This window comes from Falco biarmicus, chromosome 6 (genome assembly GCF_023638135.1).
Source record: "Falco biarmicus isolate bFalBia1 chromosome 6, bFalBia1.pri, whole genome shotgun sequence".
In the NCBI taxonomy this organism is placed as follows: Eukaryota; Metazoa; Chordata; class Aves; order Falconiformes; family Falconidae; genus Falco; species Falco biarmicus.
In genome coordinates, this window is record NC_079293.1 from 62,113,156 (window position 1) to 62,138,025 (window position 24,870).

The 24,870-nt window shown below is 39.3% G+C and overlaps 1 protein-coding gene across 1 annotated transcript; it reads left to right on the forward strand.

Annotated features, from left to right (window-relative positions):
• The first annotated feature begins 11,059 nt into the window (after nt 1–11,059).
• On the forward strand, nt 11,060–22,922 carry GPRC6A (G protein-coupled receptor class C group 6 member A). Its single transcript, XM_056344489.1, has 6 exons — nt 11,060–11,253; nt 12,829–13,132; nt 15,014–15,841; nt 18,663–18,875; nt 20,275–20,398; nt 21,802–22,922. Exons 1-6 carry the CDS (start codon nt 11,060–11,062, stop codon nt 22,920–22,922), a joined length of 2,784 nt encoding a protein of 927 aa, XP_056200464.1.
• Nucleotides 22,923–24,870: the final 1,948 nt, after the last annotated feature.

The following is a 24,870-nucleotide window of genomic DNA, read 5'->3' on the forward strand; positions in this document are numbered from 1 at the left end:
AGAAAAGACCAACACCTGCCTACAGCCTCCCTTCAGGTAGCTGTAGAGAGCAATAAGATCCCCCAGGACTCTCCTCTTTTCCAAACTAAACAACCACAGTTCCCTCAGCCGCTCCGCATAAGACTTGTGCTCCAGACCCTTCACCGGTTTCATTGCCCTTCTCTGGACACGCTCCAGCTCCTCAGTGTCCCTCTTGCAATGAGGGCCCCAAAGCTGAGCACAGTATTCAAGGTGCGGCCTCACCAGTGCCCAGTACAGGGGGACTATCACTTTCCTAGTCCTGCTGGCCACACCGTTTTGGATACGTGTTAGGCAACTAGGAAAAAAATTGGGTCAAGTTAGCAGGTTCATCCATCTTTTCACTCTGCCTCCCTTCAGAGACTGCACTGTTTAAAAAAGTTCTGTCATTAACAAGTCCATTTAATTTTAAAAGTACTTCTTGTCAGTACTGGTAGGGAAGGGGATTTGTTTTGCCTGTCATTTAACAGTGGACTGGTCAATTTAGGTATCAAAATAAAGGTTGTATAATAATTACTACTAAGAAGGCTCACTTGCAATTATAGTTGATTTTTTTGTTGTTTTGAGTTTGCGTTTTGTGCATGAGAAACAATAATGGTGCTATCGTAGTCTTGGGATATTTAAATACAAGAAGGTAGTCTTTTACTGGCATTCCAACTTGACACCTCATTGTCTACTGCTCTTTAGGTTTTAAGTCAGTCCACCAGCGAGCACTGAACATTAGCGTATGATCAAAATGCATGATCTGTGCAAAGACAGGGAATGGGAGGGGTAAGGAACAGTTTTTCATACATATACTGAATGCTGTGCCAGGAATACTATAATATAATAGACAGTCATACTCATGACAAAATAATTCTGTGATTGATTTTCTTGTTCTAGCTGCTTGCTTTTGCTTGCTACTTGCATACATATACAAAGCTAGCGTTTCTTGCAGATGAGCTCTTTCCATTTCTTTTCTTTCATTCTTCCATTAACATTTATATCTTAATAATGCAAAGCATATGTTACATTGCCATACATTCAAAAAGCTGTCTTCAAAGGCCTTGGTAGCTAACAGATTGCATTGTGTTTTGAATTTGAAGGTATGTAGTGCATTCCTAAATATGACAGTCTCACAGTTAATCTCACAGATCTGTCATGGTTCAGTCCTTGAGGGTACAGATCTGTCTAGTGTAGCCAAAACACCTCTGCAGAATTAAGCTGTGAATTACTTTGGTGCAATTCAGAAAGTAATTTAGTTTTCTGTTTCCTAATTTCTCACTAATGAGGTAGGACTAGATGTGGTACCTGTGCAGAGACCTTTCTTACTGCCTCGTCTCTTGTAATCATGTAATTATGAATCACCTTTCATTAACCTACAGATATATTCTCAGATTTTAATGGGAGCTAATGGAAATGCTACCTACCATCATCATCATCACTGTCATCATGTTTTTATTGTGCCTGGTTGATGATTTATGAATATTTGTATGTGGAAATAATGACATTACCTTTTAAAAGTCAAACATTGTCTCAAGAGCAATGAGAAAATTTTTGTGGCCTTTCAGTATAAAAAGGGGGCTTACAAGAAAGACAAAGAAGGACCTTTTACCAAGGCCCATAGTGACGGGACAAGGAACAACAGCTTTAAATTCAAAAAAGGGTAGATTTAGTTTGTATATAAGGAAGAAATTTGTTACGATGAGAGTGGTGAGGCACAGGCTGCCCAGAGAAGCTGTGGATGCCCCATCCCTGGAAGTGTTCCAGGCCAGGCTGGATGGGGCTGTGAGCAACCTGGTCTGGTGTGAGGTGTCCCTGTCCATGGGAGGCAGGTTGGAACTGGATGATCTTTGAAGGTCCCCTCCAGCTCAAACCATTCTATGGGTCTAAGAATCTGCTGCCCACATACAACTTTGTAGACAAAAAGTTAAAGAATTCTGCATCCATGTAAGCAAGAACGTTTATTCTACAGTTTCAGAGAAAGTAATACCTGCATTTCAATGTATTTGAGGTAGAAAAAGGATTTAAATTAGTTTGGATTTTAAAGTTATTATTAGTTCACAGTACAACTTCGGCAGCCATTGGTTATGAAATCACAGCTGCAGTTTCCTTAAAATCAAGACTTTTTTAAAGTTGATGTTTTGGTTTACTGAGGTACCTCACAAATACAATTTTTCTTATTACTAGGAAAAAAGCAAAAACAGAACTTCCCTAGTCAGTGATGGAAATCTATGTAAACAAGTTGATGTGTGAAAAGATGGAAACCATACTGATTTAAAAAAAAAACTAAGAACAAACAGATGGGAAAACAGTACACGCACTGACCTCAAGCTCCTGATGTTCTATTTTTTTTCTCTGCCCCTCTGAATTATGAAGGTGATTCAAAACCCGTTTGCTGTTGAAGGAAGGGAAATCTTTAGAGCAACTTATAATACAAGGTTTTATGCTTATCCTTTCAGATTTTTGAGTGGGCCCATGTAACAGAAAACACAGATAAAGATATATACAGTTATAAAACCAAAGTACAGATATTTAAATATACCTCTAGGAAAGTGCTAACTTTCTTTTTTCTTTTTCATATAAAATTTCCTTGCTTTTATATGAAATCACACAATTTCTGTCTTGTGTGGCAATAACCATTTCATCAGCATAGGTCACCGTGGGAGTACCTGAAAGTTGCAGGAAATTGAATGTATTAAAATACTCTGGAGGGAAGTAAAACAAAAAACTGAAAAATTCACATAGCTAATGCCTTTTTCTTTCTGTCCTTGGTTGATTCTAGTCAATTCTGTCTGTCTTTTGGATAACTGCTGATATAACTTGTTTCTTCTTCTAGTTGATGAAGGCAATGGTTGTTGTTCTACCATCTCACCTTTAAAGGCTGGGTGACTGCAAAGAGATGTAATACCAAACTTAAGATCAGTCATGGGTTTATGTACTGTTAACTGCTTTATATTGTATTTTGAAAAGATGTGGATAAGTAGAATGCTTGGGGAAGTAACTGCAGATTAATGATTTTATCCATTCTTGTGATATATCTTCAAAAACAATTTCCTGTCAAGGAGCAGAAATGCCTTAAAGCAAAGTCTTGTTTCCTATTTTCGTGTTAGCCAAAGTTAGTAATGCAGTATTTTTGTGTATGTGAGCTATCCTTAACCAACAATGCACAATATTCTGTAGGAAGTGTGTAGAGTGATATGTTATACTACAAGGTTTTAAGTGAATTTTTTAGCAGGAAACATTCCCAATGTTTTTAATTTGTGAAACCTTTCTTTTTTTCAGTCTTTCACTCTGACGACTGAGGTCAATCTCCAGAGTGACTCCTCCAGATCTGCTGCTTGGGGTTCTTTTCCTTATCTGAAAGGAATTTTTATGAGTGTCACCTGTTCTGCCTGTACTCTCTTTGCAGATGTATGTTTACTTCTATAACACAATCAGTTAAACCTTGTAAGGTGAGCTGAAATCTTTTAAGATCTCAAAAGTAAACCAAAATAAATAAAAAGTCCAGAATAAGGGTGACAATGACAACCTTGAATTGATTCTCAAAAAAAAAAAAAAAAAAAGACAAAATAAGTTGAGAGCTGAAATCCTAGGGTCCAAAAAGTTGGAGAGTCTATTTTAAATGTATTTAAGCATTGAACATGAATGGAGTTAACTAAGGCATAAAATCTATCTACCTTCATAAATCTTGTCCCTTGCCTGCAGAGTTCCTTGCAGCTCAATGAAGAGCTTCTAACAGCTTACCTCCTGTAGGAACATGAGCAGTTTTAGATTCTCAAAAATAGAGTTCCCCAAGACCAGCTGCCTGAACTCAGGACTGCCTACAATAGCCTGTACTGAGAGGAGCCTTGAATCCCACTCAGCTCTTCCTCAGTTTGGCAGCTATGGACACCAGCTCTTCCCCCCAAAACACCACTGCAAGTAGCATTATCACAGCATCACACAACAGTTGAGGCTGGAAGGGATCTCTGGAGATCATCTAGTCCAATCCTAAATTAACTTTCTCTGTGCCAAATAACTCAGTGTTCAGGGAGAAGGTAAAAAGGTATGTATTTGCTCAGGTGTGTGGTTTCAAGACAGTGACAAGATGGGGACTTGTATGAAACCAGGGCAAGTGAAAACCAGCCCTTTCCCTGGTATGCCATTCTAGATCCCGTCAGTCAGCACATTTGGGAGACACGGACTCGATTTTCTCTTCTGTCCGAAGAGGTTTAAACCTGTGTTTTCCAAAAGGTTCTTGATAAAGTGTGTAAGAGAGGGTTTCCTATGCTGATATTTGCACATAGTAATTGAAGGCTTAGGCCAGGAACCCAGCGAAAATTTCCATGACATATTTTAGTGTTGAAAGCATTCTATTAAAATTAGGGTCCACCTGACTTTCAGTTCCTGGTCCCCAAACTGAACATTTTTTTCATTTGTCTTATTCTAATTACTGATTAATATTACCAGTTCTGTTTCAGCTACAAAATGACTGAAGAAAAGTGCTTACATTTTTAAAGGCATTTATGTGGGACAAGTACTTTAAGAGTTAAAAAGTCAGTAAGTACTATTGCAGAAGTGGTTTAATGAGAATAAACATAAGGCCACCAAGATGGCTATTTGGATTTGTGTAGCTATCTGTCCCTTTAACAGCCTATATCCAAAACTAATACACTCAGTTCCCCCACAGTCCACAGCTTTGGAGATGTCTAAAAATTACAGCCACTCATATTTTTAAATACTTATAAGCCTAATTTTATTTTAAGGGGTGTTCGGTATTAATAATGTTGAGAGGTTTAGTATCAGCTTCATACCTGCTTGACATCAGCATTTTCATGTGAGATGATCTCCAGCCTGACTTTCTTGCAGATAGGCATTTCCAGAACGTGCCAAATATACTAGGCAATACACCCTCTGGAATTTCTGAATATACTGACCCTCTGAGGCGGGTTCTTAATGCTCAGGCTGGAAGGGCTTTCTCAAACAAATCGTCAGTGACATTCCAGTGAATAGAGGGCACTGGGAACAGAAAAACTTGAGTCCCCTCCTTTATGTAGCAAAGGTCTCACTATAGGATCACAAACAGTCTTTGCAGAAGGATTGGACACCCCAGCCTCCAGCCTCTCAGGAGAAAGCCCAAATACCTAAGCTAGGGGTTTTCTTTCCATCTGAATGGCCCTTTCACTACAGGTTGGGCCCAAATGTTTGCATTGTCAGTAGATTAATGACATTTTTGCTCTCTTGTTTTCCAATCAAGAGTGGAGGAGATCGATCAAAGGGAAGAAATAAAACCTGCTGAAGAATTCTGAAAATGGCATCTCGATCAACTGGGTCATGCTTACCACGCTGGGTTTTGTGAAAAATTGTTCTGTATCCATCCTGTGCAGCTCTCTATCTTCTTGGCTGTGTGGGATAGGAACAGCCTTGCTAGATTATTTTGAAAAAATGATTCATTTACAGAGAAATTTGATTTCAATTACAGAGAAATTCAATGGTTAAAAGTATTTGTCCTCAACATCATAAAACTCAAATCCACCTGATTTTTCATGTCAAAATTGTATTTGACCTGTAATTTATTCTAAGTATAATAAGATACCAGAGAAAGAAGCTAAATGAAACAAACATCTCTCCTCTGAACTCAGAAAAATGTTTCCCCTTCAGAACTCTGCTTTAATTTCTTGCAGTTCTACTGTAGCATAAACAGCAGAGGTGCACTCAATATGCACAACACCAACTATGGACTAAAACACTTTCTGAAAAAGAAATTACTGTGGGGCTGCCCAGGACTGCCTTGGCAGTCCAGGCAGGACACTGAAGACACAGTCACAGCCCTGCTTTAGGCGGGTGTCCCAGCATCTTAGTTTTTCACCAGAAGTACTCCAAAAAGGCCTTTTGCATCAGGGGAAATTCAGCTTTCGGAGAATGTGAGGAGGAACATTGTAATATTGTGACCTGATAAAGAAAAACGGGACTCATCCTCCCCATCATGCAGCTCAGCTGACACCCTCTAGAGGACAAACCCAATGAACTTGAAAATTAACTTAGTTTGTTTCTCAGGAATTAATGTGACCACTTGGCTTCCATCCAAATTCCATTGCACTGTTGATGTGTTTTTAATTTTTAAGGTTTTTTTTTTATAACAGACCACAAATCAAAGTAATGGCTGTCCTCCTTGCCATTCTTTAATTTTGATATTTAATATTAAGCTGTGTAGGGGGCCAGTAAATAGAAGAATTTTAAAAAAGATAATTAAAATTAAGTAATGCAATAGCTGCTGCTTTTTTTTTTTTTCTTCTTCTCAGTTGTTTAAACTTCCTTAAGAGAAACTCTGTAATCTAAAATCATTGGGTTAAATATAGTGCCTCTTTTGGCCTAGAAAGCTGGCAATCCTAACCAATATTTACTCTTCTTAATGTTTTGACCTTAACACTGTCTACTGTCTTTATTAGTATAGATGTAGTCTATCATATTGAAAGGAAATGGCTCCATAAACTGGTTGCATGGAAAATACAATGATTTCGCAAGGGACAGTTCCTTCTTCCTGGCCTGGAAGGTGTTGGTGTACTCATTTGTAATGGCTTCCCTGCTAGCAGCAGTGGTTGCTTCCAATTGCACAGGCTTTTTAGTGGTGTTTTTAGAGAGCAGTTCCACACATTTTGTCCTTGGTATTTCTATTTTTTTAAATGTTCTCAAATTATTCTTATAGTCAATATATATACAGCTTCACATTGACTCTCTGGTTTTCATTTCAGTAGAGTAGCCGTCAGCTGGCCTTTCAGCCTCGGTTGTGAGGCACAGCAGCTCTCATGGGATTCAGTAAGACCATGAGTGAGCAGCTGGGCTGCATGGAAGCCTTCCAAGCATGCTTCTTGCTGCCCCAAAACAAACTGAGAAGTGGCTTGCTGGCCAAAGCAATTGCATACCACATCAGCTTTTGAGTAGAAAGGAGATGGCAGCAGACAGAGGCAATTTGACTGAACAGCTTCCTGGTGGATTACAGCTTCTGCAACCACAGCATTTACAATATTTCCAGGCTCAGAGTTAAATGAAAAGTAATACTCTTTTAAATAGAGGTATGTTCCTTTATTGCAGCACTGATTTGCACTCTTACTTGGCTTAGTTCAGCTTGTTTTATCTTGCCTGTTTGTTATGTTATTATTGCTTGTATCAAAATACCTTATATAATCTGGGGGGTCACCATAAGTGAAGGACAGTAATTATTCTAAAGAGCTTGTGATCTGAATGGAAAGGCAATATTGTTCTCTGCTTCACAGATTTGAATCAGAAGGTTAAATCTAGAGTTTTAAGGCATTTTGGCCTACTTAATTTGAGACTACTACTTAATTTGAGAGAGAGCACCTTTCAGAATCCTGGCTATGAGTCCCTGACTAGGGCTGGGAAGTCATGGCAGAAATCTGTGCAGGCACAAGAAAACAGTGGTAGAAGTGGGAACAAACCACTCAGTTCAAAATTCTGGGTCATCTTCCTTTCTTTGTGGCTCATGTCTTCCCCAAGAATAATTTGAGAAGGGGCAGTCACTCCTAACTTACACAAACATCAGCTTCCCCGCACATGATGGGATTTTATTTAAATGCTGCTGAGTTCTCCAGACAGGGCAATCTCCCTTGGATCATAGTAGGTCCAGCCTGAGGAGGGCTTATCCCAATCTTTTGAATAACCAAATTTCTTCTTTCTTTCCTTAACTTTTGCATATGCCTAGCAGAGTATTTAGCTCTGTGCTGTATGTTGGTTTGAAAACAGCACAATTAAGATCAGTTTAAAAGAGAAAGTGATGAAAAACGTCTTTCTCCTTTAACAGTATCTGACTGAATGGGCTTCAGAGAAAAGATATTCCTGTTGGAATCTAACTCATTAACTTCTCCATGAAAAACAGCAGCTAGGACAAAGAAGTTCAGCCAAAATCTTGGTGTTTGTTTCCTGCATGGTATAGTCTCTCTTTGCTTGACCAAGTTACTGACAGTTACAGAACTTCCTTCTGCACAAAAGCCATAACTTGTCCATGTCTAGAAGCTGTGAAGATGGGAGAGGCAGATGGTCCATTTACAGGTGTCCACTGCTTTGAGGGTACACTCAGTTGGTCTCATACTCAAGTCCCCCAGCTTCTCTTGCACGTCTTTGATTATGGATCCCTTCAATAGGTATGGCACTGTTGCAAAAAATTTATTAACTGTAAATTTACAAGAAGTCACCTGCAGGATTAGTGCTGAGCTTGACAGGGCCATCTTCCAAAACCCACCTATTTCAGTCCTTCTTGAAGGGAAGCTAAAGAACAGGTGGAAGAAGTAGCCATTTTGGCATGGCAGCAAGTACCTTTGGGGCATACAGAGATACTAACAGAGTACCTTTGTCTCCAGCCAGATCCTCCAAAGCCTCTTAGAATTTATCTATGGCTCTCAGAGTAACTCAGGTTTGGTAGGTCCTGTTTTCTGCTTTTGCACCGTCCATTAAAGGCTGCTTTCTACAGATGATGGTACTTCAAGAATTCTTCTGAATCATTATACTTGATTCTACCTGCCAGGAAATAGTCCTATGCAGACAACTGTGAAAATCCAGTGATGCTACAATAATACGTCACTAAATTTTAGGCAAAGAACATTTCGTACTATACACTTATTTTCATTGGTATTTAAGTGTCAATTAAAAAGGATATTTGCAAACAGTTCCAGTTAATTCTGCAGTACTAGATGAGGCTGAGCTATCTCAGTAATGCTTCTAAGTACTTCTCGTCACTAGCAGCATTTATGAGATACATTGGTCTTGAAAACCAATGATAACAATAAAAACCTTTCCCTGTGAAAATACTCTACACTGTGACATAAACTATGTCATTGAATCTGAAGCATGCCTCATTTCATGGTGTTTTTATAAATAACATGAAATTATGCACCAATTATATGTGATGTTTATTTTGTCAACTTCCACTTTCGAGAGAGACCAAGTAAGGATTTTTGTTTGTAGGTAAAATGTTCTATAGAAATTGATAGTTTTTTAGAGACTGGCCAGAGTAAAGTTTCTTTTCTGCTTCTAAATTGTAAATATAACAAATTTGAAATTTGAAATTATCAGTGCTGTATTTCCATTGAGTCCTTAATGCAATACTTAGTATCAGGTCTTTAAAAGTTACTTTTTGTACTAAAGGCATATGGCTGAATATTTCTTGTGGCTTGCTTGAGGAAATTACTAGCTCCAGTCTTATGCTTTAACTATATCTAAGTATACACAAGCTTTGTACACAAAACTATATGCAAAGTCTGCATAAAGGAAACACCAGAGTATGTGGAACTAGGCTTTGGGGTGCATTACATGGATGGTAAGGAATGACTACATGAATATTTGCAACTGAGTGTCTCCTAACTCAGAGCCAAAGTCTGACTACAGTTACGCTGCTATAAGTCAGGAGGAAAACCTTTGAAGTAACTGGAATTTGCACAAGTCAGTGCAGAAGCAGAATAAATGGATATTATCATGTGCTCAGAAATGCATGTGATCAGATACATGAAAGAAACTGCAGGCAGCTGTTTACTATATGCCCTGACGCAGCAGTGAGAATGCCACATGGAAAGAAAGAAGGCAGATGAAAGATACACAAGCTGTTATATTATAACAAAGAAAAGGCTGAATGGTAACTTAACTAGTGATTAAAATTTGCAAGTAATACGTCTGTTGCATTTGCATTTGCAAGAAATATCTCTGTTGTAAATGGATACTCTGACTATGAAGAGACTAGTGAGAAAAAGCAAAATATAATAATTCAGATAATTTATATAATATGCATTATGCTTATCAGAAAGAATATGTAACAGAGAACCCATTTCTCTTTCTTGCTTGCCAGAAAAAAATCCTTGATTCAAATTTTCTGTGTAAAACCCAGCATTTTTTATAATACACTCATAGACAATAAACATTATGACTGAGCCCATTATTTTAAGAGTGTTTTGGCATATTACCAAAAGAAGAAAAATTTGAAGAAGCCATTACAAGAAAATATATAAAGAAGGCAACATCAAGAACAGAAAGGGATTATTGTCAAATCTGTATCTCTTACGTAAATTGGTATTGTCTAGTAGCATCGGCCATGTTTCCATCCAAAAGAGGTTCACCTTCAAGTTTATGGTTGGAGTTTATGAAAGCTGAGAGTCCAGTCTCTGCTTCTCTTTTCCCCTGGTTCCCTTCTGGTTCAGCATCCAGTTCCTGCAAACCTGAGGGGAATGATGGCACCGAGAACAGCTTCTTCCCTGTCCTCCCGCAGCACAGGAGCTGCTTGTATGCTGGTGTCCTCAGTCAGAGAGAGGAAAGAGTAAAAAAAAAAAACCTAGCATTAATATCACGTTTCCCCACTGGTCCGTCTTTATCAGGTTAACCAGCAGCAGACATGGCCAGGCTTGTAAATACAGAACCTGACCCAAAGCTCGCAGAAGTCCCTAGGAGCTGTGTGTGCATCAGAACCGTGATTATTAGCTTATCCTAACCACTTTCATACACAGATTTTAAAACTTATAAGAAAAGTGTTGAGAGAAAAGCAGTCTTTCAATAGTTTTGGGTTGGGTTTTCCTGCATCAGGGTCTGATCTAAAGCACACTGTGGCAGGGGGGGTCTTTTCTCAGTATTCTTTGGACTAGCCCCTTAAAATATGGTCAAAGCAATATAACCACCACATTATGCAGTTGCTTCTTCACACCCTGCACTCAGTTGGAAGGTATTCAAGACAAGCCCAAATTTATACCAAAATATTTGCCATGTGTTTCAGATAAGGCATAATAAACTTTGAACACAGCAAAACAGATTTTATGTCCAACATTTCCTCTTAAACTCATTTATCTTTCTCCCTCCCTCTTCACTCTCACACACCTGCACCATCACTTTTTGTGTGACAGCATTGCTGTAGTAGCTTCAATAAAATAGCCTCAGCCAGTGGAGCAAATACAAGCACCTTATGAGGTGTGACTAACTTACGAGCGCAGCCTTTTCCCTTTGCTGCTTTTTACAGATGACATAGGAGCCTCGTCAGCCCTGCAGCTTAATTGCCCTGAAGCTGGTAGTGAGCAAGTGAAACAGAAACATGGCATTTGTTAGCTTTTTGATCCTCTGCTTTGTGGTCGGCACTGATAGCACTTTCTCTTGCCAGAGTACTGACGACTTTGTGGGCGCCAGTTCTCCGGGGGACATTGTTATTGGAGGCTTGTTTGCAGTTCATAGCGAAATGCTGCATCCAGAAGAATATCCCATCAAGCCAGTAATTCAGAACTGCGCTGGGTAAGTAAAACTGGAAATTATACATATAACAAAGGTCACTGAGATCAGGCATGTACCTCTTACATTATCAACAAAAGCTGGTTCTCTTGAATTTCCTGGTCTTTTAAAAGAACTTGGACGTCACATAAATTGTGTGCAAATTAGTACAGGATGATAAAGTATGGCAAAGTTGCAGTTATAAAAAATACTGTGGCTGCCTGAGGAAGGGAATGAGCATTGGATCCTATTTCAATCTTAATGTGTAATCAACTAGCCCTGGAGGTTTGTGCTGAACAATCATTTAATTTCCATGTAAATGCTAATTTGTTGCTATATGTCTGAAGCACTCTGCTGTGCAGTTGTTCGTTATTTATGAAGTTGCATCTACTTTTGATTTGAACACAGGCAGACTGTTCCATTTCACCTAAGCGCATACTAAAATATGTCCCCCGCCTCACAAGGCAGCTCAGCTGCAACTTATGATAGTACCTTGCTGACTAGATTGTAGTTACTATTTTAATTACTTTAATTATGTAGTTATTACACTTTGTATTATAATTGTGGCATTATGCTATAGGATAGACTATACATGAACACCATGTCACATATGGATTCAGGTTCAGACTGTGCATCAGAATATTTGTTTTGCTGTCTTCAAATCCTACTGTGCTTGAAACATCCATTTTTCTGGAAAGAATGCAAAGGAAACCTGGTGAAGGACTTCATTTTAAGTATATAATAAAGCCTTCCTAAGCCCAGGAATTCCAAATATGCATTTTGTTTAATTATAATACAGGTACAAATCCTCAAATTTTATTTGAATTTTGCATGCAACTTAATCCTACATCTGAATCTAATAGTGACCTGGACATTCAGGTATCCATTTCGATTAATTTCAAAATGATGAAGTCGATCATTTTGCCAGTCTTCCAGTATTTTTCTATGGAGTCATAAATTGTCCAAGGTCGATTTGAAATTTAATTTAGTTTGCAAGATTTGTAAACTGTAGAGAACCTTGCCTGAGAGGGGGGTTTTTTGTATTGCAGACATTTTGTGCTAGCACAATTCTCATTAAGCATTTGTTATAATATCCACTGGAGATAAGGGGAATAACTGTATTAACTTCATCAGGTTTAGAGAAGACTTTAGGAACACTATAAGACCTCAACCTCTGAAATATTTTCTTCTATTGTGAAATATTTAGTCCTTTCTTTGATTTGTTACATGTTTTGGTGAAAATAAATACATTTTTAAAAAAGCTTACTGGGCAGGTGAAGTAAATTGCAATAGCTTCACTGGCTTTGACAGATGCTTCCTGAAGATATTACTGGCAAATTTTCATCTAACATGAGAATTAATTCTTTAGTAGCTGCTTTTTTTCAGGAAAAAAAAACCCAAAAACCAATAAACCAACTTTCATTCAGGTATATTTTAAGTTTTGCGTTTATTTTTCTTAAGTTAATCACTCAAAACATACTATCCATCACTTCTTTTCAGTAGTTGTCAATTTCTGAGGGATATCCTCAAAATGGACTTTGCTTCAGCCTTGTTCCCACAAATGTCTTTCTAAAGTAAAACTTCTGTGTTTCCTGACAGCTTTGAAATTCAAATTTTTCTTCAGACACTTGCAATGATACATGCTATTGAAATGATCAACAACTCAACACTGTTATCTGGAGTAACTCTGGGCTACGAAATCTATGACACATGTGCAGAAGTCACTAAAGCCATGGCATCTGCTCTGAGGTTTCTGTCTAAATTCAATTCTTCTGAGGATGTTGTGGAGTTCAAGTGTAACTACTCAGACTACATCCCAAGAATTAAGGCAGTCATTGGAGCCACCTACTCAGAGGTGTCGATGGCAGTTTCAAGGCTGTTGGCTTTGCAACTAATCCCACAGGTAGGTGTGAGGCAATTACGTCGTTTTGGACAGAAGGTCAAATTTACCAAGGTTGGAATCAAGGTGTGGCTCTGATCATAGGGACTGTGAAAGCCACACGTTTGCTACAGGGCAGGATTTGGCTCAACCTAAGGACATCGGGAGGGGTGGGATTCAGCTTCAAATGGAGGGCTTAATTCATTTGCCTAAACAAAGGCAATAAGAGCTACTTCATATGCCCAAGGCACATGCCTCCAAGTGCTATTTCAGGATGATGCTGGGCTCTTGTCAGCCTGGCAGCACCATTATTCAGTCCTGCAAGGCTGTGCCAGTTACTCCAGTGTTCTTTGGATGACATTCAAGGATTCTGTTCAGGCAACAAAGTTACACCCACTGCCTCTAGTCTGGCTGGTGATGAATATGGCAATACCTGGTGTCGAGCTTAAAAAAAAAAAAAAAAAAAAAAAAAAAAAGTCTAAATAAAATTTGGCCAGAAATCTGGAAATTCTCTCTCGCCTAAGAGAGATGAGATGTTGGAATCTGTGGTAATTCTGGACAGGGAAGTGAGGAATATTGCTGTAAAGTGCAGTTTTACTCATGTTACTCTTTATAGAAGAGAAAATATACAACTCTCTAGATCCATGCTGCTCCTTCCCAAAACATCCTTCTCTATTTCTGACCTCTCTAGGACTCGTACAGTCCCGCACTTGCACTTAGGCCAGTCCTTACTTTTCTGCTTTCACTACTGTAACGGAGTTTGGGTCAAGGCCAGGACCAACGAGGGAAAAGGAGATCCGCTTCCACAGCATCCTGTGTTGCAGGATGGGTTTGGCCATTTGACATAAACTACCTCCCTTCAACACAGCAACATAGTAACCAAACACGTGGAAAAGAAAGAAAATCCAAACTAAACAGAACTTCTAATGGAATCTTGTCCTCTGCAGTGGTAGGAAGTAATTATGACCTCCAGCTCTAGCAGAGGAGTATGTATGAAAATTAAAATGCCACACCTGAACATAACCAAAAGGCAATTGGTGAAACAAATCTGCATTGGGGCACAGAGATGGAAAAGATGACCCAGCAGATTTTTCTCATCCATAGTGTCTGTAATCTTCTGATATCAGATATTTGGTATCCCCTTCAGAGACCTGACTCATTTTGGAAACCTTAGATTTGTTTTTTTTAAGAACTGTCAAGCAATGTAGGAAATATAAGTGTAGGGGAAAAAGTTCCTACAAACAAATAGAAAAGGATTAAAACTAGAGAAATTTAAATAGCAATGTTCCATTTATGTTTTTCTAGCTACATTCACAAGGAAAAGGTAATACATCTTTTATATGAAAGAATTATAGTATTCTGTAGTATTGGTTACTGCTTGTTTTTCTGGGAGGTTCTAACAGGCTTAGTGATCCCTTTAAAATATAATAATTAAATCTTGGAGAGAGAATATATATATACAGGTGAACCATACTAACATATTCAGTGATATTAAAATACTGCAAAATGTAAGGGTACTAGCAACTTGAATAATAACTCAAACAATGGTTAATGTTTCCAATGCTTTAAATATTGTTTTGAATAGCATGTTGATGGTATCTGAACAGAGTAAAAAACCTTACCAGCATGATTGTCATATCCATTTTGAAGGGTTTTATTCTCTGCCTTCACTGAAGTAATTATGTGGATCAGGATGAAAATCGTGGAACTGGTAATGGGCATGAGTCTGCATCCTAAGAGCAGGGTGAGGCAACCTGCCCCATTTGGCTGCACCTTGCTGACACTCACTCACAGGAGGAGGGAGACTGCATCAGGCTGGATGAAAGAGCAATCATGGCAGCTTTGGATCTCTCGGTGTCCTTTGGAGGAGATTGCCTCCATAACTGAATTGTTCGCTCTTCCTAGGTCAGTCCTGCATCATCAGCTGAAATCCTCAGTGACAAAATCCGGTTTCCTTCTTTCTTCAGGACTATCCCCAGTGATTTTCATCAGACAAGAGCAATGGCACACTTGATCTGTGAGTCTGGGTGGAATTGGATTGGAATAATAGCCACTGATGATGACAACGGGCGGTTTGCTCTGGAGAGCTTTGGAGTCCAGGCCATGGCAAACAATGTCTGCATAGCTTTTAAAGAAATGCTACCTGCCTATCTCTCTGACAACACCTTTCACACCAAAGTTGATCGTGCAATTGAGAAGATTGTCAAGGAAACCAGAGTAAATGTTATTGTTGTCTTTATGAGACAGTTCCACGTGCTCAAACTATTTAAGAAGGCAGTTGAGAGAAATGTAAATAAAATCTGGATCGCAAGTGATAACTGGTCGGCTGCAGTCAAAATCAGTACAATTCCCAACATCAGACAACTGGGAACCATTGTGGGATTTGGATTTAAAAGTGGCAATGTCTCCACATTCCAAGACTTTCTAAGAAACCTTCATGAAAAGCCCACTGACAACAACAAGTTTTTACATGAATATACTACACTTTTGTCACTCTGTGCACACCTGGAATATCATGATTTTCAAACATGCATTTCAAACCAGTCCCAGGATGATCTATTGCAAAATGTTGAGAATAAACATCAGATCTGGAGAGATGATTTTTTGAATGCTAACGTTGAATCGGGATTTATCCATAGTACTATACTTGCAGTCTATGCCATTGCTCACGCCATTAAAGGGCAATGCAAAGACAGAAACTGCAAGGATCCCTCTGCCTTCACTCCATGGGAGGTATGACGTTAATTCTTTCAGGTCTTATTCTCTGCATAACTTTCATCTCATTTTTGCTCCCACATCCCTGGATTCACTAGCTTGGTCCTTTTACTAAATTATTTTTTCTTCCTGTTCCTTCTTTTCTTCACTGGCTGAAATAACAGACTATGTGCTAGAGCAGCAGTATCTAACTGCTGCAGTGATAAGGACTAGATTCCAGGTTTTTCTCCCTGTTTTTGGCCCATGTAGGTGCAGAGGCTCCTGGTGCTGAGCTGTGGCTATATTCTGCTGTAGGTAGAGAATGATTATTGCACTTCATGTACAGACAACTAGCTGATGGTGAATAACTGCATATGCACCATCTCCTCCTTCATGGGTACATTAGCAATGGCTGTAAACACATGACTCCACAGGTGCAGAAGGGATCTTTACCTGCTGGGTTTCATTAGCTACTGTAACACTTGCCCCATCACCTCCAAAGAGCACACAGCATAGGCACTAACTTGGGTGAAGGCTCCAGTCTGTAGGCTTCTTGCTGGAATGCCTTGCGAGCTACTCGTGTGAGATAGAATAAAATGTATAGTCAATCTACAGTTGACTTACCAGCTATTCAGCTACTAGCAGTCGGTCCAGTTGCTGCAAACCACTGTAATACACAGCAATGAGTGTTCTTGAGAGATGGGGATACAGCAGGATAGGAGTGTTCACCAAAGAGTTTCAATTTTCCAATTTCTCTCTCACCATTGTCTCTGTTTCATCTGAATTCAGGTATTTTTCTCTATAAGTAATCTTTATTTGAAAGTGAAAATGGAACAGACTGTTCCTCTGTCTGATCTTGATTTCTACTGAAGTGACTGGTAGGAAAATTAGACACAGCCTTTAAGATGAGTGAGGTACTTGTTATCAAACTCTACTAGGTAGAAAAGAAGAGGAAAAATCAGACAAGTAAACCTGACCTGACCTTTTACCCAAGAACTTGCTCAGGAGTATTCACTTTTACACAATTATACTCAGAGGACTAAACAAAAGTTAATTTAAAAGTCAATCAACCCCTGAAGCATTCTGACTTGCTCTGACCTCTTATCCTAGGTCAGGGCAGGTCAAACCAAGGTGGGGGCTTTGAAAAAATACTGAAACAGTAACAATCAGACTCTTACATGAATTTGTAAATGTGAATAGGACAAATTCAGGACTGCTTTACAGGGGGCTGCAACTTCATTGAGCTGCATTTACATCATTGCTGAATTAAATCTCAAACAACCCAAACTAAAACTACTGTTACGAGGCTAAGAACTCGTGAAGAAAACTGAAAGTTATACCTCCTGTATTGCTTTCACAATAGAATTTCTGTACACTAAATTTAAAGCCTCTAGAAATGGATATACATATACAAAGCTTAGGATGCAACTAATCCATGTCACACATCTCCACACACAGAGAAGCAACAAGGGTAATCAGTGTTACAGACTTTGCTGAAGTAGCTATCAGTTACATCAAAATGTTACTATTAGCTCCTTCTGTTTGAAGCTCAAGATATATTCAGAAAGCTCTGTTGTTACCATATTGTTAGAGAAATTGGTAAAGTGGAGAAGAGAAAAATTAAATTACTAGCCTGAATATATACAATAAAAAAAACCTATTCAGTCCAACAGAACTATACAACATCCAACTCAAATGCAATATTGGTTAGAAGCACACTTTGATTCTTCACAGATGGGTAAAGATGCAGTGAGTATATATATATGAACTCTCAAAACAACTATGTTATACATGAGAAAATGACGTTATATGCATATATATACTTGCCAAAGCCTATTAAGTAGCAGATTTATCAGCATGTCCATTAGATGCTATAAATATCACAAACAGATCCATGCAAGAGCATGCTTTAAGGGGCAGTTAAATTCAGCCTGTCACCAAAACCTGGGGTTTTTTTCTTCTTAATTAATCCCTGTTGCCAAAAATTGTTAGGCCTGCAAAAGCATAAAGCCTTTGCTTCAGTTCAGAACTACAGCGGCAAATGAAAGTCATTCTATGGTCTCCCTATGAACTGGGAGTGGGTTATATGTACCTTAACCAGTTCTTTTCTAGATTCACACAGAACTTTTTATCTGGCTGTTTGTCATGAGGGAAACAGAAATATCCCCCTGTTGAACAGAATGGCTTGCAATATGAAGCTGGACAGTTGCCTTAACAAAGCATGCTTGTTTTGATATTTCCTATGATCTATAAAATACGGCCTTATTGTTTATTGCCATTGTGCCATTGATCACTTCACCTGAGCAAACTGGCGTTTAACAGTTCTGAGTCTCACCTTGCAATGCATAGTATCAGTCAGAGTGACAGCTGAAAACAATGTTACCTATTTCCAGACAGGCTGGGGGAGGTTTCTGTGGAGCAAGTATTGTCCAGATTGACTCTGGTAACAGTAAAGTAACAATAGGAGCATCACTCACAGTCATTCTTTACAAGAAGGAGTCTTCCAAAATGCCATTAGTTCTTGCAAGCAAAAATCTTTTCTTTCCCATCATCGTACCAGAATTTCCAAGGCTGGAACAAAATACTAACATGAGTATTTGTACTCATTGCATAGAGTTAAGAAAAGATTATATTTTATTAATAGATTTTTAAGGTCAACAGGACTGTCTGAATAATGTAATTCTGTGTCAGACATCAAACTAAACAGTTATAAAGATGACTTTTAATTTTAACGTTTCTTTTACTCCTAAAAACCAACAGGTCTTTTTAACTTGATATCATCACACAGATGTAAAACTACTGAGTTTATTGCACTGATATGGTACTGATATATATTATCATTCCTTATACTTATGCTCAGCTCCTTGAAGAACTTAAAAAAGTTACAGTCATTGATGATGATAAAGAAATCAAGTTTGACTCCAACGGAGATATGAGCACCAGCTACGATGTACTTCTTTGGAAAGAAATTGATGGCCACATGGAAATTACCACCATGGCAGAATATGACCTAGAGAAAGGTGGCTTTATCTTTGAGGATGAAGACCAAAAAAAAGCATTTCTGGATTTAAAGGTAACTTTTAATTTGTGAAAAAACATGTGAAGTTTGTTTCATATGTTTTCTTCTCCCTACAGTATTTGTAACTGAAGTATGTGTCAGCTAGAAATCTCTCCTGTGGTTTCATGTTCTCCTTTCAGAGCAAAAAACCCTCTCTGGGGATATTCAAACACTTTCATGCACCCTGAGAAGCCTGTCAGCCTGTAAGCAGGCTCAGTGATTTGAAAAAGAGTTATTTCTCCAGAATGCTCCTAGGAGATTTCCTAAGATGAGAAATTATGTCTGTCCTAAGGATGCTACTCCAGAATTTTGAAAAGGGGTTTTAAAATAAAAAATGACTGTCTGTAAAAGCTCCCTCTCTTTTGTACCACCACCATTTATTTTGTAGATGAAGACTCATATCTGTATTAAAAAAAAAAAAAGAAAAAAAAAGAAAAAAAAAGAAAAAAGCTTTGTTGTTATTTGCTTCTGTTAGAGCTGGAGTCAGCACAGCTACAGGAGTCTGAGGTGGGTGGTACCACCTGGAGCCCCGGCACTGGTGTTGACAGGACTAGTGGGTGTCTCTACAGCTGGATAATGTTATCTGTGCATGGGTGGAAGTCTGTGTTCATGACTAATGGGGCAGGGTGAGGCTGCTTACCTGGTGGGCTGGATTCGAGTCTCAGCGCACAGACTCAGCTGAGGACTGAAGAAAACCTCAGATCTTGTCCCCCTTTGTGGCGCTGCCCAGGATGGCAAGCAAATGTCTCTACCTACTTGTAAGCCATCTTGAAGAAAGAAGAAACAGCAGTGTCCCTTAGGACTGCTTCTCCATTTTACAAAAAATTGTCTTTGGAATGAGGACTGGAGCCCAGACCTTGAGACAAGGCCCTGATCATGCACCCCAGAGTGGTGCTTCCTGACTCAGGGATGAGCTGTTGAGGGTCAGGAATATCAGAGCTGCAGTGCAGAGCACCCACCAAGGTGTCTCCCCCAGGCTCAGAGCAGCTGAAAGGCATTTCAAGATCTCACTTGTGAAGCAGTCCACTTGAATCCTCCATCAGATCCATCAGATGCTTCTGAGCTTTCTTTGGAGCTAATCATTAGCAGTATAAATTCCAGGTTCAAAGCTGGATGAGACACTTTGATCTGGATTTTAAAGCTACAGACGATTCCACTGATTGGCATTCGGGGCCAAAAAATATAATTATCAGGTAGATAATGCCCCATCCTGTCACTTATTGAATGTGTGGAGAAAACAGAAGAACATAGAGCCTACAATGCCTTTTTTCAGCATCATTTTCAGATTCCCTTAAAATATGTTAGATACAAGAGAGTGCAAATCACAGAGTTACTGGAGGTTTATTTTAACGTTTCTAAGTAATTAGTTGTGCCTGAGCTGATTTTTTTTTCTTTTGTCCTCTGCACACTGCAGAAGGTTCAGTCAACATGCTCCCAGCACTGCAGGCCAGGACAGATGAAAAAGGTTACAGAGAGTCCACACACATGCTGCTATGAGTGTGTTTACTGCCCAGAAAACCATTACAGCAATCAAACAGGTAAGAAATTGTGATCCAAATAAAGGTTTATTTAGGCATCAATATGATTGTTTTGTTTGGGTATAATGCGCCTTGCAACCTTGGGTAAATCTTTGGAATGGGACAAACGGACATATTTGTCTATGCTCAGTTTCCCAAATGCTAGTGTTTGGCCTATAAAATAGGTTTAAATGCTTTTTAGAAGACAAAACTTAAAGCAATTGGATTGTCCAGATGACTGGCATTATCCTTTGTTAGGATGGAAAGTCTGGATGATTTATCAGACTGACTTTCATTAAAATAGAGCCTTGCTTCCCTGTCTTTCCGCAGTACACCCAGTCTAATAAGGAAGAAATTCTTCACTGTGAGGGTGATCAGGCACTGGCACAGGCTGCCCAGAGAAGCTGTGGATGCCCCATCCCTGGAAGTGTTCCAGGCCAGGCTGGATGGGGCTGTGAGCAACCTGCTCTAGTGGAAGGTGTCCCTGGCCAGGCCATGGGGTTGGACTAGATGATCTTGGAAGGTCCCTTCCAGCCCAAACCATTCTATGAGTCTACAAAGTTCAAGGGTTATGTATTTTTCCTTACCAGCATATTTTTGTCTTACCAGGGAGTACTGCGAAGTCTGATATAATTGTACAGTAATATTTTCTAGTATCAAACCAGATGTGTACTTTACCTCTTGTTCATTTACAGATTTGAGCAAAATTCTTTAAAAGGTAAAATTAAATATGGAGGAGAAATATGGAATTAAGAAAGTTGTGGTACAATGTACTTTTAATACCCTGAGAGCAGAAGGAAATTAAATCTTATCTTTCTAATTAAAATAATTGTGAAATTTCTCCGTATCAGAGGATAGGAATCTTAAAGCAAAAGTAACCTTTCAAAGTATAATATAAAGCAATGTTTATTCTTGCTGTTGTATTTCAAAAGCTATCTGTAAAGAGAAAGTTTGGGTTTTTTTCTTGTCAAAATAGATAAATGAAAGCAACGTTGTTTCAATTTCTGCAAAAATTTAGTTACTCCCAAGTCACTGTTCAGGTTTCAGTTAAAGTTTGCCTTTCCAGAGCTCTGGCCAGGTCATGTATCGCTGGTCAGCAGTGACTAAGGCAGTGTTAGGACCCTGGTCACTCTCCCTGTCCCCTCCCAGGCCCTGGCTGCAGGCAGCCCCTGCTCACAGCTGGCAGGCATTTGTCCTTTTGGCACCACTGCCACCACTGCCACCACTGCCAGCATGGCACCGCAGCGACCGCAGCCCTGCAGCTCCTCCCCCTGGGCAGCAGCAGCAATAGTCGGAAGCGTCAGCCCTGCTTAATCAACTGGGCACCCCTTCCCACATTGCTCCTGCATCTCACGCCTCCGTAACCCACTTCGAAGTTTATTTACTTCGGATTTCTAAGTTATCTTCCTTTTTTCTGCTTTCAGATATGGATTACTGCTACCGATGTAACAACAAAACCTACTGGGCTCCCATCAATAGCACCACATGCTACAGAAAGACAATCCATTTCCTCGCCTGGACTGACTGGTTTGCTATTTTCCTCCTCCTTCTCTCCTCTTTTGGGGTTGTTTTGGTTTTGTCAGTTAGTATAATATTTACTAAAAACTTGAACACGCCAGTTGTAAAGGCATCTGGAGGTCTAACTGTCTGCTATACTATTCTCTTCAGCCACTTCTTAATTTTTTTAAGCACTGTCTTCTTCATAGATGAACCCACAGAATTCAAGTGTAAAACTAGACAAGCCCTCTTTGGGATAAGTTTCGCACTCTGCATTTCATGTATTTTAATAAAGTCACTAAAAATTTTACTAGCCTTCAGCTTTGATCCCAAGCTGCAAAACTTCCTGAAATGCATGTATAAACCTATTCCCGCTGTGGTCACCTGCACTGGAATTCAAGTTATCATTTGCACCTTCTGGCTAGTATTTAGGACACCTTTTGTAACGCAAAATTTCTCAATTCCGAGAGCAATAATTCTGGAGTGCAATGAGGGGTCTATTGTGGCTTTTGCAATTATGTTGGGCTACATTGCTGCCCTAGCCTTCATTTGCTTCATATTTGCCTTTAAAGGTAGGAAGTTGCCAGAGAACTACAATGAAGCTAAATTCATCACCTTTGGCATGCTAATTTACTTTATAGCATGGATTGTGTTTATCCCTGTCTATGCAACTACATTTGGCAAATACCTGCCAGCAGTGGAAATCATTGTTGTTTTAATATCCAATTATGGAATCCTCTGCTGCATTTTTCTTCCAAAGTGCTATATCATCATTTTCAAGCAAGAAACTAACACAAAATCTGCCTTTCTCAAAATGATTTACACATATTCCTCCAAGAGCGCAGGCAGCATTGCTGTTAGTCAGATTTCTTTGGACTCAAAGTCTTCCAGCCCCCGAGCTACTATTTCAGACTCGTGTAAACCTGAGAAAAACTCTGCGAATGGAAACTGCCATTTCCAAGTGCCTGGGCAGACACTAATAAAAGGGAAAGTTCTTCCTAAAAATATTACACGGACTATGGTCAGGAAAAGACTTTCCAGCATTTGACTGGCCGGCATGAAAGTACCAAAAGACGAAAAACCATCTCAGGGAGCCATTTCTCTTTCAGGTCTCTTTCCTTTTGGCATCTCCAAGGAGAGCAGGCCACATGAAATGCCTCCTCCTCTGGTACTTGAGCAGTCATCCATTACCAGATCTGAAAGGCTTTCCTGGCTGACAGAGGCCAGCCCCTGCTCCTGTAGGCACTGTGAGGTGCAGTCCCCTTCAGCAGCTCCCTTCCTTCCCCAGCCCCCTCACACCGACCCGTGGGAACCTGTTCCACAATCTCACTTCCCTGAGTGAGGCAGAAGCATCAGGAAATTATTATTTCTCACAGACACATAGGTGGTACCATATGGGTGTGCCCCACTGTTTTTGCATCTTCTATGCTCAAATGTTTAAGGAGCTCTTCTCACCTGGCTCTGCTTTACAGATCAAACAGAACCCTCTCCCAGCCTTTGTTTGCTGGGATAAACAAGCTCAGTCCTTTAGTCACCACTTTCAAGATAGGCTTTCCCTTCTCCTGAACATCTAAAAGTAATCCTTTTCACCTGATATCAGTGAATATTTTTATTAATTTTTTTTTACTCCCCCAAATGGCCCACCTTATTCCAGACAAGTGCTGCAGTAACATTTAAAGTTCTTTGTATTTACCAGGATGATAATGAACTAGAGATGGGTCTATCTAAAAATTAAAGAATTTCTCTCGAGCTCTGCAGTTATAAGCATGTTAATCTACTTTTTTTGCCCATACTCAGGGGAAGTACAGTGATTCACCTCATCCACCTCCTCTGATGCATGAGAGGAGGGGAGCCACTATGTTTGTTCCCTTAGTTGGGGATGTCATGTCAATGTGTAATGTCAAAACTGATAAATGCAAATGGATTACTCTCATTAGCATAAATAATGCAATGACTAGGATCAGCACGAGCGCATCCTGGGAATTTTAGGTTTTTTGATACATATTTTAAAAATCTGATTTTCAAAAAGAAAATGACAATGCACCATTCTGATACATAGAAATAGCACAAGGATGAACCAATATGAGCTGCACTGGATGAACCTCTGCTCTGTAGTTCTGTCAGTACAGCTGTGCTGTGCCTTCTGTAGAGGCAAAGGGCACATTCAGAGGAGGAAATTTTCTGTCAGGACAGCGGTACCACAGAGCTTTTTCTAACTCTAAACAGCACAGCTCTGCTGCCAGTCCAGAACCATGAGAAATACCTTTCTGTGTTCATAAAGCCTAGACCATATTTGCTATTCTAACTTCTGTGCCTTGTTACTGTGAAATCATACTAAATTCCTTGAGTCTTTCCCCATATTTCTATTTAGATCTGGAATAACTGGATGTTGTAGCATGCCAAAATAAAATTCAGTAGGTTTGGTGTTACACATGCATATTGTATTATAGTTATGTACAATATATCTATTTTTCTATCACCTCTATTTATATGTTGCCAACCCTTATCCATATGATTTTTCTACTTGTATTTTGAACAAGATAGCTGCAAATCACATTTCAACAATGGACACAGGCAATGAAATTACTGTGACATGAAGACTACATATGTGCTACATACTTGTGAAGACATTTTTAAAGTCATTTGAATGGCAAGGGTGCAATTTACTACATGTTTGAGTAATTACTCAAGTTCTGTAGCTGATTGGAAGAATGAAGGTTTATGCACATATATGATGAATGCTGTTCATGCGTCAGTTATCACAAATACTGTTCTGAATATGAAGTTATGTACAATAAGGTTAAAATTCCTGCAATTTGGCTGCCAATGCAGCAAGAAGTCTCTCCCTAAAAGAGAGAAGCAAAGCTTACATTGCACAACAACTTTCAGCACTCAGACGGTTAGAAAAGTTAATTTGGTTCGACCGTCATACCTGTATTTATCATTTTCAAAAGTGTTAAGCGTATCATGCCTTGAAGATATATGAAAGGGAATGA